Source organism: Amblyomma mixtum, chromosome 7, assembly GCF_055824585.1.
Source record: "Amblyomma mixtum isolate Tamu chromosome 7, ASM5582458v1, whole genome shotgun sequence".
Classification (NCBI taxonomy): domain Eukaryota; kingdom Metazoa; phylum Arthropoda; class Arachnida; order Ixodida; family Ixodidae; genus Amblyomma; species Amblyomma mixtum.
In genome coordinates this window covers 8,410,711-8,426,761 of record NC_143018.1, presented here as the reverse complement: position 1 = coordinate 8,426,761, position 16,051 = coordinate 8,410,711, and the positions used below count along the sequence as shown (strand labels likewise).

At 46.7% G+C, this 16,051-nt stretch overlaps 1 protein-coding gene across 2 annotated transcripts in view; it reads right to left on the bottom strand.

The window, feature by feature from the left end:
• Positions 1-16,051, bottom strand: part of stmA (Protein EFR3 homolog stmA) — a 30,003-nt gene that overhangs the window by 6,604 nt on the left and 7,348 nt on the right. For both annotated transcript variants that reach the window (XM_089551547.1, XM_089551546.1), the window contains exons 7-13: positions 15,846-15,924; positions 14,289-14,551; positions 10,096-10,348; positions 9,311-9,493; positions 7,061-7,285; positions 4,501-4,632; positions 2,451-2,643 (exon numbers count right to left, since the gene is read on the bottom strand). In XM_089551547.1, the coding sequence (XP_089407673.1) occupies positions 2,451-2,643; positions 4,501-4,632; positions 7,061-7,285; positions 9,311-9,493; positions 10,096-10,348; positions 14,289-14,551; positions 15,846-15,924 (1,328 nt within the window). The remainder of the gene's footprint in view (positions 1-2,450; positions 2,644-4,500; positions 4,633-7,060; positions 7,286-9,310; positions 9,494-10,095; positions 10,349-14,288; positions 14,552-15,845; positions 15,925-16,051) is intronic.

The window sequence follows — 16,051 nt, the reverse complement described above, 5'->3', positions numbered from 1 at the left end:
CCATGGCTACATAGTATGATGAGTAGAGTGTTCAATAATGAAAACCATTTTTCCATTTTACCCCCATTAGTAATTTTACAGCACTTGGAATATCAATATTCAAGGTGTGAATGTAATGCATTGATAAACTTTGCAAAATTATAAATTTTTGAAGTGCGATTGAACAAATCTGCTTCGATTATTGCACACACGGTGCCTTCAGTTTCCCTTAGCAAACAATGGGACATCTCTGTCTGTCCTATATGTTGAGATATCAACATACTAAGACAGCCAGAGGTCCAAAATTTTCATGTCATTAAATTGCCTGCTCCTGCATAAATTTAGCCCACACAATGATCTGAATTCAATATTATGGTCAAAAGGCTGATTTCTTGAAGGAAAAATAATAGCTGTAGATTCCACAAATGTCATTTTTGAAAATCGATTTTTTGGTCTCAAAGACCAGTGTCCCCCCCTTAATCTCACGTCAATGACGTTTCCCAATGTGTCCCCTGAGTTTTTCCGGGGGATTTCCCTGTTGTGTGTTTAAGTGGAGGGTTTCCAAGGTGAACTGCAGTTCCTTCGTTATCGTACTAGTTGTAATGCAATGCTACAGTGATGCTCGACCGTACAGTAATCCCTCCTTATAACGAAGTCAGCTGGACGGCAAAAAAATTTGTTATAAGCGATAATTCGATATAAGCGACCGCTCAAAAAAAAGCTAGAACAGTCGAGATTTAATTGCGCCACAACTGCGAGGAAGCTGGCGGATGACACCACGCGGCGGTTGCTAGGCAACAGCTCAAGGTCGGTCTCTGTGCCTCCTCGGAGCACTGCCGCAGTGAAATCGCAAGTTCATGGCCAATGTAGCTTTCGCTACAAAATTTTCTCATAGCATATTTTTTACTGCTACCAGCAACTCAGTATTGGTCAGCGATCCTCAAAGGTGATACAGTTTTCAAATTCCTTATACCAGAGCTTATTATCTATATCAAGAACAAGCTTTAGCTCATTTTTGTGATCCAGACAGGATCAAGGCTGATCGACAGGCCGGCAGTTTCGGCTTACTTCACATTCGCACAAGACAAATACAAAGCAGCCATGCTACCATAAAGTCTGCCTCCTAGATTCGAGCAACGACAGCATGCCTGTGTAAGAGTGGAGCTTTTGGCAACGACGCCGCCTGCAGGAAGGCCCGGTGACAAACTGCGCGCCCTGACTGCTCTGGTCGCCGCTAAGCCTAGCCGGTTTCGCATCGATGCCGCAGCTGTTAGTGCTTCGGGACTGGCCAGCACTCAAACAAAGGCGCTATACTCGGCATCCCTTTACTGTCAACCAGTCCCATAATAAAAGATACGTTAGATTTCCGCGACGCCTTCAGCAACGGAGCTAGCAGACGGCAGGCGAACTGCACCAAGTAGCAGCAGCACCAAAGCGGCTATTGGATGAAATTCGCTTGTATCGCAGTCATCACCTTTACCCGCAAGGCTTGCTATGAACTTGAACAAACAATACTATCGCGTTTTCAAACGCCGGCAGCCGGCGTCAAGGCTGGCAGGCCACGGCCGGTCTCGACGCGCGACTAAGCGAGCGAGCGTGTCGAGACCAGCCGTGGGCAGGCCGACCCGGCTCAAAGGAGCTCGCCCTACGTCATCATGACGCTGCCGCTCTCCGCGCTCGCGTTGGCTCCCGCTTCCCGTCGTCGCGTTTGCCACGGGCGGCCGTCGTTGACATCTAGCAGGTTGGACGCAAACGGCGAGCTGCGATCGGACGCTGCGGCGCTGTTCGCAACTTCGTGCCGCGGTGAATCGTGCTCACTTTTCGCACGTGTCCCCGTCGTAACAACAAAATTCACTGACCCTACCACGCATTTAGACCATTTGTCTAGTCGAATGGCGCGAATCAAGCATGACCAGCCACTTTTCTGCAACCAAGACACCGCGGTTTTCTGGCACCGCAAAGCGCGAGGAAAACTTTATTTTCGTGTGGATTCTGTCACGGGGAACACCAGGAATGCGCTTCCGACCGAGATTAACGGTTCGGGCGTGCTGTACCATGGAATTTGGCCCCGTTTAGCAGGGGACACTCGGCACTCTCTTGGTGCCCGTTACTAGGCAGGTCATTCGGTCGTGAGTTTAGTACTTTTGTGGCCTGTTCTATGCCTGCATGAGTCTATTCGTCAGCGGTATTAATTTGGCACTACATGCGTGAAGGATCACCGCCACGGCGGCGATGCCTACGCTCGGCGGCAGCGATGCCTCCGCTCATCGCTTCGCTCTAAATGGGTCAAGCTCTTGGTGCACTTCGAGTAATGCGGCTTAAAATGCATGCGTTTGGGTCGCGACCGGAAGAAATTTCGAATAAAGCGATATTTCGAGTAAAGCGATTTCGTTATAACGAGGGATTACTGTACTTCCAGTAAGTACATAGCAAGCAAAAAAGATGCGGCAAGTGGTTTGAAGGCAGCTCACCTCCCGGCACACTGGAGTGACGTGGTGCGTACGGCGTGAAGAGCTTGGAGGGGTCGTGCCCTGTGCTGCGCAGTGCCTCGGCCACCACGTTGCGGTCGAAGAGCGCCTGTTCGGGCACCTGTCCCAGGGGCCCCGTCAGCTGCTGGCCCTGGGGCAGCAACTGGGGGACACGCTCACGCCGGACCTTGATCACCTGCAACCACCAGGGGGATGAGCAGGGGATGAGGCATCGATCACCGGGGGGGATACAGGCAAAGATGGCAAGAAGAGACGTGATCAAGCACTTATTACCTGCAGCCAGGGGTATCCAGACAAAAAGAGCAGGAACATACGGAATGAAGCGCTGACCCGTTGATCTGACATTGTGTCTAGTTTGCATGATGCTTTCTCCATCCCAACATCTAAAAACTGGTCTAAATTAGCACTACCCAAAGAACAATAACTAATAACTAACTAATAACTAAAATACTACTGCATATGTGAAGCCTTGGCTTAGAGCAAAAGCAGTCTAAAAAAACTTATCACAGAGTTGTCGCATCAGATGTCTGAGCATCTCGTAAATTTCATCATTGTTCTTTCATGATGATGATGATGATGAAAGAACAATAACAAAATTTACGAGATGCTCAGACATCTGATGCGACAACTCTGTGATAAGTTTTTCAGACTGCTTTTGCTCTAAGCCAAGGCTTCATACATGCAGTAGTATTTTTCTAGACAGTGAAGCTGGGTGGATGGAGGTGTGTGGTGGTGGAGCCATCTTTGAATTCCATTTCCCTGCTGCTTTTGTGTTACACTGCCCCATGGTTTTCTAGTGCGGGGAGGCCTTCTACAGGGTGGTGAGTGGCAGTTTTGGAGGGTGGATGCCTCAGTCTCTGAAGGTGTGAACAGATTTTTGTGCAGTGACACTAGTATGGCTTTTGCAGTAAAAGGTAAACGACCTAACGATTATGCTTTTCCGCAAACACATTTGAGCAGTGCAGCCGTTGAATGTTTTTGCGATTTGTGCTTTTGAGGTGCGAACTGTGCGGCGTCCATTGCGTCCCACAACCCATCTTGTAGCCTGTTCTTACCTCCTCTTGTTCGTTCATCAATATGGCCAAATTTAAATAGGGGGAGGGGTCTCATAGTTCAACCAATCTCATGCACTGAGCAGTCATGTCATCTGTGAGCAGGGAGCATGCTCGGATGGCTACTTATGACACAAGGTCACGTCACTGACGCTGGTTACGAATGTGGTGGTGCTGGTCACACTTGGACAGCTGCATGTTCATGGTGACATCCCAGTGCGGGGTCTCGTGACCAGCCCGTGCCCTTCACGTGGGCAGCAGTCAAATGATGAGGCTAAGGCTTTCGGTGCCAACACCGAGGAACACAGCAGGGAATGATCTAACCAGTGCACTGTAAAATCTAGAGGGAATGGGAAGTGACACTGGCAACCTTACAATTTTTGCATCACAGTGTTTCATCAATCTGGTCTCCTCATTGCTTGCAGTGCACTGGCCTGATTCTAAACACTCAGCACAACATACCTAGGTGCAGGAGGCACAGGAGTACTTTAGAGACCCAGTACTGTTTCCCCACCCATTTCTTTGTGGATTCAGGCTCACTGAAAGTGAACAACACTATTTCAAAGCACCGCATTAAAAAAAGCAAAACCCAAAGGCTCTTGCACTTGACGACAGTTTGTAACAAGGGTAAATTGTGCGAGGTCTTGCTGAGGAAAGAGCATGACACAGGATGTGTTGCCCGTCTCTTCTTTCATCCTGCATTCCCAATGTCTTCTCAACATGATACTCTTGGAATGTTTTGCCCTCCCCAGGGGGTGCAGAAGTACCAAAACTACACCAAACTGTACCACACAGTAGCGCGCCAGTGTAATCACCCCTGTATCAAGTATAAACGCTTGTACTGACTAAATTTTGCTTGGCTGAATACAGTCGTTGTTCCATAAAGGACAAGCAACTGTACTAGTTTTTATGCACAGGGCAGCTCTTCGTATGTCACAAGCCAATCGGCGGCCCGCACGCAGTACAAAGTGGAGGCTCACCTCATTGACGTGGCTGCAGAGGGAGGGGATGGAGGTGAGCTGCCCAGCGAGGAACATGAAGGCGGCCACCAGGGCGTGCAGGGAGGCCTGGTGGGCGCCACTCATGCTCACCAGCCCACTGCTCGGAAGATCCTGGGGCACACCACACAGACCAGGAAACACAACCTTCTTAGTTAAGGGCCTCTGTCAAGACACAAACAGTCATGGTACAGACACCTCATCTCCAAAGTTTATAAAACTGCAGGCGACAAATAAAGAATTTTCCTAACTTGGACACTCATGAAGTAGAAGCCACAAAGTGGTGCTCTAGCACCAATGCTCAAGTCACTCGTAACCACGGCCGCTAATATATCCAGTGCACTGAGAAAGGAGTTCCCCGGTGAATTCTTACCCCTGTCGCATACTAGACTGAGAAATTCCCCAGGCCTGGAGAATTTTCCTATACTATTACAACTTCATGAAGAGTGGATTTACACACATTCAACTTTAGTGCGACTGCACAAGGCAAATACTGTTGATGAGAATTTAACACATAAGAGCTCTGTGTCCAGAAGATACCTTAGGAAGAGCTCACCCATGTCTGCGGGCACTTCCTTTCTTGACGCCATTCATTCAGTGCATGATATGTTTAGCATGTATGGCAACACGCATGGCAGGTTATACTTTGGTCACATATAGCCATGAAAGCACTAAGTGCAACACGAGTATTTGTTTCTCGAACATTAAAAGCATGTTGCCGCAATGCTGCTGGTAAAAATGCAATTTGTAGCAACTTTAGAAGCACTAAAATTTCCCATCTGGAGCATTTTGAAGCACAGGAACTTCGACTTAGAAGCAGTCTGGAGCACTAAAATTTCGAATCTAGAGCACTATGAAGCGTGAAAACATTGGTTTAGAAGCAATCTGGAGTATATGTAGCTTTTAGTTCCCGAACCTCTCAGGTTGGCAAACAACGCCAAAAAGTTTGAGTGCAATGTAAAGACATGCTTGCAATGTAAAGACACCTTTGCGAAATATGAAATACAATATGTTTAGTTGAACAGCAAATACGTGCATTGATTGCGCATACTTTTGAGCACAGCGCCTTAAATGTGCTCGTGTTTGACTGTTCACTTTTCTTTATAAAGCTTAAGAAGCTTCATTATACCTCTACATCAAAACCTCTTGGTTTTTATCTATGTCAGCCAGCTTAGTCACACTTTCTTGCACACTTGTGCCTGTCTCATTCAAATTCAACTAATCAGATCAGCCACCTCCTCATCTTTGTGAGCTAGGAGAGTTTTGATCGGCCCCTCTGCTGGCTGAAGCACAGTCAACATTTCTGCCTGCAGTGCACACAAAGCCTGCACTAAGCATGCATGATCTATAGAGCTCCGTTTTTTAAACATATGGCAGAGCGCCAGGGTCATTATGTTCCATAACTGAAAAAAAATAGTAAAGTGCAAACGCAGCTAGCAGCGTTTGCACTTACCCTTCCTATAGACATTTCTTTTTGTCTGCTCATAGCCTATAGACTATCTACAGACAAAAGTCTACTAGAAGTGTATGGACATAAATCTATACATTACCTATAGAACAACAGGATAGAAGGCTGGACTAGTTGGAGGCTGTTCGTGACAAAAATTTGTAGGCGCAACCTTTACAAGCACAGAGAAAAAGAGGACACTGGACACGAGCTGTAGGATCTGTGTTGCCTACAGACTATTCACTAGGATTTATCTATAGGCAGCCTACAGACTTTACAAAGCCTATGGGGAGTCACTGGCCTAGCATGAATGACATCGACACAGCAGTTACAATGCGCATTGTGGCTATGGCATCGAATCGGATAGATTGAAGGTCCCAGGTGTGGTACTCTGTTGTAACGAAAATAAGGTGCCAGAAGCCAACAGGTGCCAGAAGCCCGGTCGGAGTCACGCCGATGAAAGGCAGATTCTAAAGAAAAAAATTCACCATGGCGAAAAAATTTCACTACGGAAGTCCACACTGCAACTGCGGGACATAAAGAATGCCTCGTGACAGTCATGTTTGTTATAAGTGGGGTTCAACAAACCTTAACCTTTTAAATGGCAGTGACATCTAAAGTTAGGTCTGCCTGGACAGTCGGCGCATGGTGCCGCCAAATTTGAAAGCAGCGAGTTTGGAGCAATTTTTATCAGGATGTTGCAGCTTAAGTGGTTTGGCGCTGTTCGGTGCATTTGACGTAATGGTGGGGTCACTGCATGCTGCCACAGAAAAAATGTGCAACAGATTACGGATGTTGTCAACTTCATAAAAAGCAAAAACCTATCTTGATGATAAACATCATACTGTCATGTGTAACTCTTCCAAACATGTGTGAAACCAGTGAGAAAAAAAAAAAATGATTTTGCTAGTAAAAATGCTGCACTTGGCGGAGTTCGAGAGTTGAAGTGAGGTAAGCAAGGTTGAGTTACAAAGTTTCATCAAAGATTACTCAGTGAAAACGACAACCAACCAATCAAAAGCAAAAAAAAAGGGGGGGCATGCCACATAAAATACAACGACTGCGTTGCTTTCTCCTTCTGCATTCATCACCCACCTGTATGGCAAACATGAGCCTCAACAGCTCGATGAGTACGTCCTCGCTGCCGAGCTCGACACAAAGGAGAGCCAGCGTGGTGTACAGGGCCTGGAAGTTGGTGGGCAGGTTGTTGGGCAGCTGAGCGTTCTCGTAGATGTGGCTCAGCAGGTCAGGGCCGTTCTTCTTCATGAACACCGTGTCCTGCCGCGAGCACTTCTCCACGCGCAGCTCACCCACTGGGTCCTGCACAGGGAAGGGCCACAAGACCGCAGTTTGCATTTACATCTGTCAAACCCTGAATTTCGTGGCATGAGATGGGAAAATTTAAGACCTAACCGGCTCAGAGTTTGTGTGAAGATTGACCTTGAAGGTGACACTGGCAAAACTCAGCATAGCAACAGCCCGTGCAGAAATAAAATAAATATTGCCGCACCTGGGTTTTGAACCTGCAGCGATTTGAACAGATCAGCTTTGCTGGCCACTGCACGAGGGCACTATGCTACTACCGCAGCCGATCACGCCTTGCGTTAAACTGCAGCACACTATCATGCTGTGCATCACACATCGGCATCTTGATCGTCAAATTCCATCCGTGGCGTGAACAGATCAGATCAGCTTTACCTCGATCAGAGCTTAACTCTTTTGTTACTATGCCACTCAGCATCGATCACCTGTGATCAACGGATTCGAAGCGTGATTTCAGTGCTACCACGGTTACTGAGGATATGTTGTGCTCTCTAGTTTGTTGTTTAGATACTCTACTTTCATTTCTTCCATAGCTTGCATTTTCCCCGCAAGGCGGCAATTTTTGAAACGCCACTATGTTTAGGTTCTGGCATAGTGCGGCCGTGGGACAGCGTGCGCTCGAACAAAATCGAGCTTCGTGTGATCTTGCTGAATCTGCACCAACCAGATTTTTTTGGTGTTTCAAGCATCTGTGACCCTGCCGATGATACTGCATCATCTTAATTTGATTCTGATGAAGTGCAACCGCTGCACAAAACGTGGAAACCTGTCTGCCCGTAGACTTTGTTTTCCGCTTGTCTGCCTTCTCGCCCTTGAAGCTGTTTTGCACATCGCACCAATGTCATGAATGATATGTCTGATTTCTGTACTGTCTCAACATTACATGGACAAGATCCGCCCATAAAAGAATCCCCATAAAAGAATTAACTTCCATCCGCCATCCATCCGCCCATAAAAGAATTAACTTCAGGCCTGGAAGATATCAGGGCACCGGCCTCTCATTTGTGGTTTGTAATAGCCCAAAGTTGAGCATGAAAGCTCTGGATGTTTTCCAACTGATCCTAAATTGCCCGGAACCTCTTCTGAAAAAGTTCCTTGTAAAATCAAGGCATTACAGAACATTTTCAAGGAATTTACAGTAAAAACTTGTTATAACATGCATGGTGATTACGAATTATTCGCTATGTCAAGCTGCTACTAAATATTTTCTACAAACACATTTTCTGCTTCATATATCGAACGCCGTTTCCCATAAAATGAATGTATTCAACTGCTGAATGCCTAACTGTGCCCACTCGGATAGCAGGCGGCAGGCTTTGCCACAATACACGGGTGACTAGTGATGGTGTGCAAGCGTTAATGCTACGGTCCACAATTTATCTTGCTTTTGCCAACAGTGCCACAGAAGACTTAGTGGCGAGCCAGGCACTAGTGGTAGCCAGACAGTCAGCACCCGAATGCGCCTGCCACACTTCTAGTGTATGCCTCGGAACCAGCGATATAACCGGTAGTTGCCGCTTTCCAGCAGCTATCCTCTCAGTTGACTGTCATTTCACTTTTCACAGTGGCACCACAGCCATGAACCCTGACTTGACCGGTCATGGAAAGTGCAATAACTTTTCCTTATAGCTGAAACTGGGAAGAATGACAGCTATAAACTTGTGCAACAGTTTGCATATTCCAGTTTTCCTCTAATCAAGTTCTGGCTTAGTGCAGCTGGTAATTTTTGGTTTTGCCGTACACTTTTTTGGTGTTTCTGACATATTTCACAAATAAATGTTCTAGTATTTTGCACACAGAACTCTGCTGTTTGCTTCACTCAGAAGTGTAGCTAATAAACTACAATTTTATGCACTGCAATATGCACTGGGTCTGCTACTTCTTGTGAAAAAAAATTTTTCTTTCAGTACACTCCAAATCGTCCATTTTTCCGTGGCAGCAAAAGGGTTTTTTAAAAGAAAGGAGAATGAAGTGGAGAAAGAAACTAAGGAAGTGCCAGCTCTCGCAGCTGTGGTCCCGTACCTGGCAGTTGGGCATGACGCTCAGCTGAGGCAGATTCTGGTGCCGATCAAGCAGCGTGTGGAGGATGTTCTGCACGACAAGGCGCACCGAGGAGTCTTTGGCTAGTGACATGCGCAGCAGGGACTGCAGGAACGCCGTCGGGAACGCTTGACTCAACTGCACTGTCCGGTACTTCTGGCCCACCTGTGAACAAGGAGAAAGGGGGGAGGCAAGGAAGCTCAGAAGCCGTTACACACAAGCTGTCACACTGCCCAGCACCCAAAAGAAGTACAAGAGACCCAAAGCCTTTCATAAATGAGAGTACATGAAAGCTCAAGATCGTGAACAGATTGTATTCTGGCCTAGCCAAGTGTTGGCACTCAAGGCAACTGACCAGCTCTGCACCTGATGTCACTGGTCTGATGTCAGTACGGCTCCCATGCCAATCCTCTCTGTAGCTCAACAAACCCTTTTCCAAACTGTTAAGGAAGGTTCAAGGTTCAACACCCATACAAAGGGTTATTTTTTTTTTATATGCAGAGACCTTAAAACCACTGATCCCTGCATTCACACAGCAATCCTCTTGTCTATGCATAGTGGTCTTGCTGTAATCATTTCAGAATTTAAATTCTAAGATGCTTTACAACAGCAGCCCTCCCTGCACACTAGGGGACCACTAAGTATGCTGCTTACCTCACAGCCATTAGTAATGTGCAAATTATGCTGAACAAACTCGACACCCTGCACCTCACAACATCTGACTTCGTTTCCATGAGCTCACCCCAAAGGTGCCAAAATCAACTCACTGTGAGCAGTGACTTGAGCATGATGTGCTGCAGCAGCACCTCGGAGTTGTCACGGAGGTTGGGTGACATGGCGGGAGAGCCGACGTCCCCGTCGGTGGACTCTTCGGGTCCCTGGGGGGCAGGCACTTTACCCAGGATGAACATCATGATTTCAATCTTCTGATAGTCGGGCAGGTTGTTGGCAAACTCGCCCAGCGTGGCAATCACCGCCTCCTGGAACTCACGCTCGTCCTCCACCTCACTTCCGTCTGAGCTGCACCGTGCCAGGGTGACGGTGGAAGGCGCTCAAGCACAAATCAGAAAACTCACATGGCTAGCTACTACAACCTCTAATCTGCATATGCAAGCCAGAAACAGGCTCCCATGTGTTGATGCTGCTAAGCCTTGCATCACATTCTGTCAAATCCGACAGACTCTACCATGCAGCCAATGCATCCATTTCATAGTAAGATATTTTGTGCAGTCTTCAAAATATGTTATGATGAACCAATTATCCCAAAGCAAATTATTAGCTCATTCACCTCATCTTTGGAGTTCTTTGCTAACTACACACTGTCCGGTTGCGCAGTCAGACAAAACATACAGTGCCTCTGTTGCAAACTGGGTAAGTTAACCATGGCCTGTAGTGATAAATCTGACATCAATCCATACGCTATTCGATGTACCGGATTTCTGAAAGCGAAATTAAAGTTACACACTTTTTTTTTTATTAAACCTGCCATGACCACCTTCTTCAATGAATGGACTGACGTAACATTTGCTAAAAACAAACAAAAAAAAAGCTTACTGAGCATTGCCTTCTGTTGCATGACCATCAGAAAGCTAAGGGCAAATAGTGCATGCAGAATGGACTACAGTCGAACTTTGTTATACAGTAAAACCTGGATGTAACGAACCTCTATATAATGAATTCCTCGATATTACGAAGTCAGTCAATTCCCCAACACTGCCCCATTGAAACGCGTCCATTTGAGACCTTATGTAACGAAGGTGTTGCGGCGATTGAACTTGATATAATGAACTCGTTACGCTCACTATCTGTTAGCTTGTGCTGAGTTAAGAAATTTGGCAGGAAAGCTTCATGACTATATGGCATGAACTGACATGAGAGGAACATCCACGATCGCAATAAGGGACCATGGTTAAAGTAACGTGTCATGCTCCAGCGCCGTCAGTGCATCTCCACTGCTTTCACTTTTGGAATGTCATATTACGAGGCACTACAAAAGTTCATGTTCAAAAGTAGCAAAAATAACAGGTTATTGCAAAGAAACTTCGGAGATGCTTAAGCTCTGCCTTAAGAGTGAAACGTCACAGCGTTCCCTTATGGTCAAGCACCCGTCTATGTAGCTGGCACACCAGTAGTCAGGTACACACTTAGAAGAAAGCCCCACACTAGTAGATGTTACCACCTCCATCACAAGTGAGGGAACATGCAGGAAGAAGTCGGTCGGTCGGTCTAGCAGTGCTGGTGGCGTGGGTGTGACCGGCATGCACTCTCCTCTAGCTCGGTTGTGGTGCCCTTGCCTCCCCCACCCTCCCCACCTCACTCGTAGTGGTGTGCGCAAGCCGCGGCAGAGATGGTAGCAGCGGCTGTTGCTGCAGTCGCGTTATCAGTTTGATTGTGAAACCTTTCTCCGCATATCTGACTTCGAGTAACGGGGATTTACTCAAACATTTTCAAGGTGAATTCATCTATTCTAATTTTGGTTTCCCTACTGCATTGTTCTTTCGAGTCTTCTCGCAAAAACTGCATGTAACGAAAACCCAGATATAACGAAAAATCCCAGACTTTTTTCAATTCGTAATATATCCAGAATTAACTGTCGCAAAGAGGTAAAAAACTGCGAAACAGTTCGGTACATCCAAAAATTGTAATATTTCTCCAAGAACTCGCACAGGAGAAGTGCAGTTTAGTCAGTGAAAGGATAGAAGCTGAGAGAGACTTTCTCCTATGTATGAGAGCCATTTCAAAGACGTTTGTGGTGATTGTGGAGGCCACAAAAGACTGGGTGCCAAATGCCAGTTAGGTTGGCTTCCTTGCACAGCACTGTCAGCATGTAGCAGCAGCAGGTTGAACGCCAACTAGGATGGCTTCCTCACATTACAGCAATATCATGAGAAAAATGGGATGCCAGAACTAACGTTATCGCCGTTTTCACCACCTCCATGATAGTCGATGTGCACAGGATGGCTGCTGGAAGGCTACAACCGACCATGCTGCTGGTACAGGGGCTTTTATAAATGCATGCGAGAGGTGCTAGCATGTGCCAACCACCTTGCTACCAACTGTTTGCATTGCTATATCTACCATGGTGCTGTTTGCAACTGCGATAAAGAGTGAACCTTGGCACGAATGCTTTACACCAGTCATTGCAGGCATAGCCTGGTGCTCGGCAGTTCGATGTAACTATTTTATGCAAACCGCGTTCGGTATAGATAAGGTAAGAACTGCACCTGTTTGTTAAAAACTGCACACATGTTTTCAGCCAAAACTAGCATGGCCAAACATGAGGCGTCCTCTTCTTATTTAGGAACAGTTGCGATATAGCCAATCATTCATAACATCCAAGCTTGTTATACTGAGGTTTGACTAGCAATAAAACACACGCAGTGCCAAAAACTGCCATGTACACCATGCAAAGGGACAAGAAAAGTAATTGCGGGAAACATGGCTGTGACAGCAGTGTCAATCGTGGAGCTTCTCAAACTTAACTCGTGAGTAAAGAGGTCCTGCGGTCATTTCATTATCCGTGGAGAGGTGCAGAAATGCTGGAAAGTGGACACTTCATAATTGTTTGACTAGTGTAGGGAAGAAGACGTGGATTCAGCCTAACAATACAACTGTTCTGCAAACTCCAACGAATGTTTCTATACCAGCCTAACACACAACACTCACTTGCATATTAAACAAAAATGCACTATTACAAAAATTGAACCTGCGCACAGTAGAGAGCACAGCGGTGCAGCTACGATTCTGCAGCAGAACACATGTTTTCAGCCAAAACTAGCCTGGCCAAACATGAAGCGTCCTCTTCCTGCCGTTCCCTAGGTAAGGGGTTCTCAAACTGGGTCCCATGGAACTTCTGGGTTCCACAGGCTGCTTCTGTGGTTTTCCTGTGAGCATCCACACTGGCCTGTACCCCAATTCCGGTACACATCTGGCGGGTGTGCGCGAAGCAGACACAGTACCTGGTTTGTTAAAATTAATTTCAGAGCATTAGATCTTCTTAGCTCATTCCTCAGTTTCGAGCAGTCGGTGGCAGTGGCTCACCCGGCAAACTTTACAGCATGCCAAGACACTGCTGCACACAGCTGCACCACTGCAAGTGTGCTTAGAATGCTGGCAAGATGATGTGGAAGAGGCATGGTGCACAAGAAGCATGTGCATCTTGCCAGGCATTTCTTTGGGCAATTAGATGGCGCTGGTGGTGCTGGGGCGAAGTTTTGCCACCAGCGAGCCCATCTACGCCAGAAAGCCAGTATCTGTCCAAATTAGAAGTAAAAAAAAAAACGCTGATGCAACATTGCGAGTGAAAGCCGGCCAAGGCATCATTTGAGGCTGGCTAGTTAAGTGCGCAAATGCAGGCAAACGTCTGTCTTGTGACTGTACAAAATTGAACAGAACAGCAAAAGAAAAAAAAAAGCACGGGTTCACCACAAGCAACACTGACCGACTGACCGATTGTGAGGCTCATGACCACAGACTGTGATGGGGACAGAGGGGGGGAAGTTCCTTGGCAAATGTTGAAGGCTGTTGGGGGTTCCTTGAGGCAAAAAGTTTGAGAACCCCGGTGCTAAGTGAATGAAGTTCTCTTAAGGAACTCACATAGACGGTGGCGCCTCTTTTCCCTACAGGGAATTTTGAGAAACTTTATTTGGTTTATTGGGGTTTAACGTCCCGAAGAAACTCAGGCTATGAGAGACGCCGTAGTGGAGGGCTCCGGAAATTTCGACCACCTGGGGTTCTTTAACGTGCACTGACATCGCACAGCACATGGGCCTCTAGAATTTTGCCTTCATCGAAATTCGGCCGCCATGGCCAGGATTGAACTCGCGTCTTTCAGGTCAGCAGCCGAGCGCCGTAACCACTGAGCCACCACGCCAGGGCATTTTAAGAAACTCTATACTGTCCATAATTCCAATGGCACAGTGCACTCAAAGCAACAACTCGGAACTCCAGAAGCTCTCACCTGCGGATAGTGATGGAATGCCGCAAGTGATTCAGCAACGAGTGGAACACTTCGAGCACGGACGGTCCCACGCTCTCGCCGGCCGCAATGGTGACAATGTGGAAGAGCACCTTGACGATGCCCGTGCGCACCTTCGGACCCTTGGAGACGGCCCCTGCTGAGCTGGGCTCGGTGTCCTCGCTCGAACCTGCTCCGGTCTCGAGCCGGTACTTTTCATCGAGGTGGTTCATTAGGATTTGGATCACCGCATACGAATACTGCGCCTGCACACGAGAAGGCCATAAAAAGCCTTGTGACCGACAGCTCATTTTCCATCAACGGGCACGAGTGCACAAAGACAGTGCTATGTCACGCAAGAGCCTGGAAAGTGAACGACTGTCACAGTGCACAACAAAACCAGTCCCCAGTAAAAGGCCAAGCACCCATAACGGCAAAGCTGCTTAATCTTGCATCAAAGCTCCCACAAAAGGTTGAAGTTTCTACACTTTTCTTGTGGCACCTTGCTTAGTCAATTTTAAAGGTGTATGTCCCCCCCCCCCCCCCCTTTTTTTTTTTTGGGGGGGGGGGGGGGGGGGACATTTAAAACTGCATCCTAGCTTCTCTCAACTTTTTCTAGCAATTCTCCCAAAGCATATTTCAAAGAGAGGAAAGATGAAAACAATGGACACAGCACAGCTCGCCATTTGAAAGAAAAAAAAAAGCAATAGGTGAACCTGTCATAACCTTGACAAAACAGTGTTCATAATCGTGACAGGGTCTGAGTAATCTTTATTTTTGTTTGTACTCCACAATATTTTCATCATGCCTCTCAATGATGCCATCAGAGCAGTATAAAATGCATCAAATTAAGCTGCTTTTGAGAGCACACTATGTACTTGTGTAGCTTCCCCAAAATTGCCTGCTGAAAGTGTGATATAGTCTCATTCTCTTTTACTACCAAGCTAGGTGCTTATGACAAATCATATCCAAGCTACCATGTTATTTGTCAGGAATCTATAATGACGAATAAAAGGCCTATGCCTGTAGCACTAAGAACTCACACCACGAAGCATACAGTTGGAGAAGAAACTCTGTGATTAAAGAAACCGCTCCACCCAAAACACTTTTCTGCCCTTTCCTCAGACTACTTATTTACAGCTAGAGTAACTATGCAGCAGCCGAAATTTTAAGCGGCCAAAGGTACCGCCTCTTCTTTTTCTTACGTAGTGTGTATTGCGTTATAAAGTGTTTCAAACAACATAGACAGCCTTGGGTTCCTTGCATAAGACACACCAGCCAATTTAGGACTGAGCTGACCTGCCACTGTAAAGACTTATTCAATTACACTTATTCAATTTCAATTAGCTGAAATTTCAAAGATATCAGTTTTGGTATTCAGTTCCACACTGTCATACAGGAAGCCAAATGGCCGCTCACGGGTGTCTCCAGAAGTGCTCACTAGGCAGGCACTTTTTATGTTGACTGGGAAACAGAAAAAAAAAAAAAAATAGAGACTGAGGTGCGACTGAATGCCCCCTCTCTTCTGACGCAAGAGCGGAATCGTGAGCCGACACTTGCCTGTATGGAGTACATGATGATCTTGAACGTATACACAGAGAAGGTGTTGGGCACCCACAGCTGGTGGTTGTCCAGGTGCCTGGGCACACAAAGCAAGCAGGCCCATGATCACAGACACTGTGCAAGAACCTATGACAACAATGTGCAGGTTCATCACAAGAGTTAATTATAGAAAGCAGCTGAGAGCGTTATACTCTCCTCACACT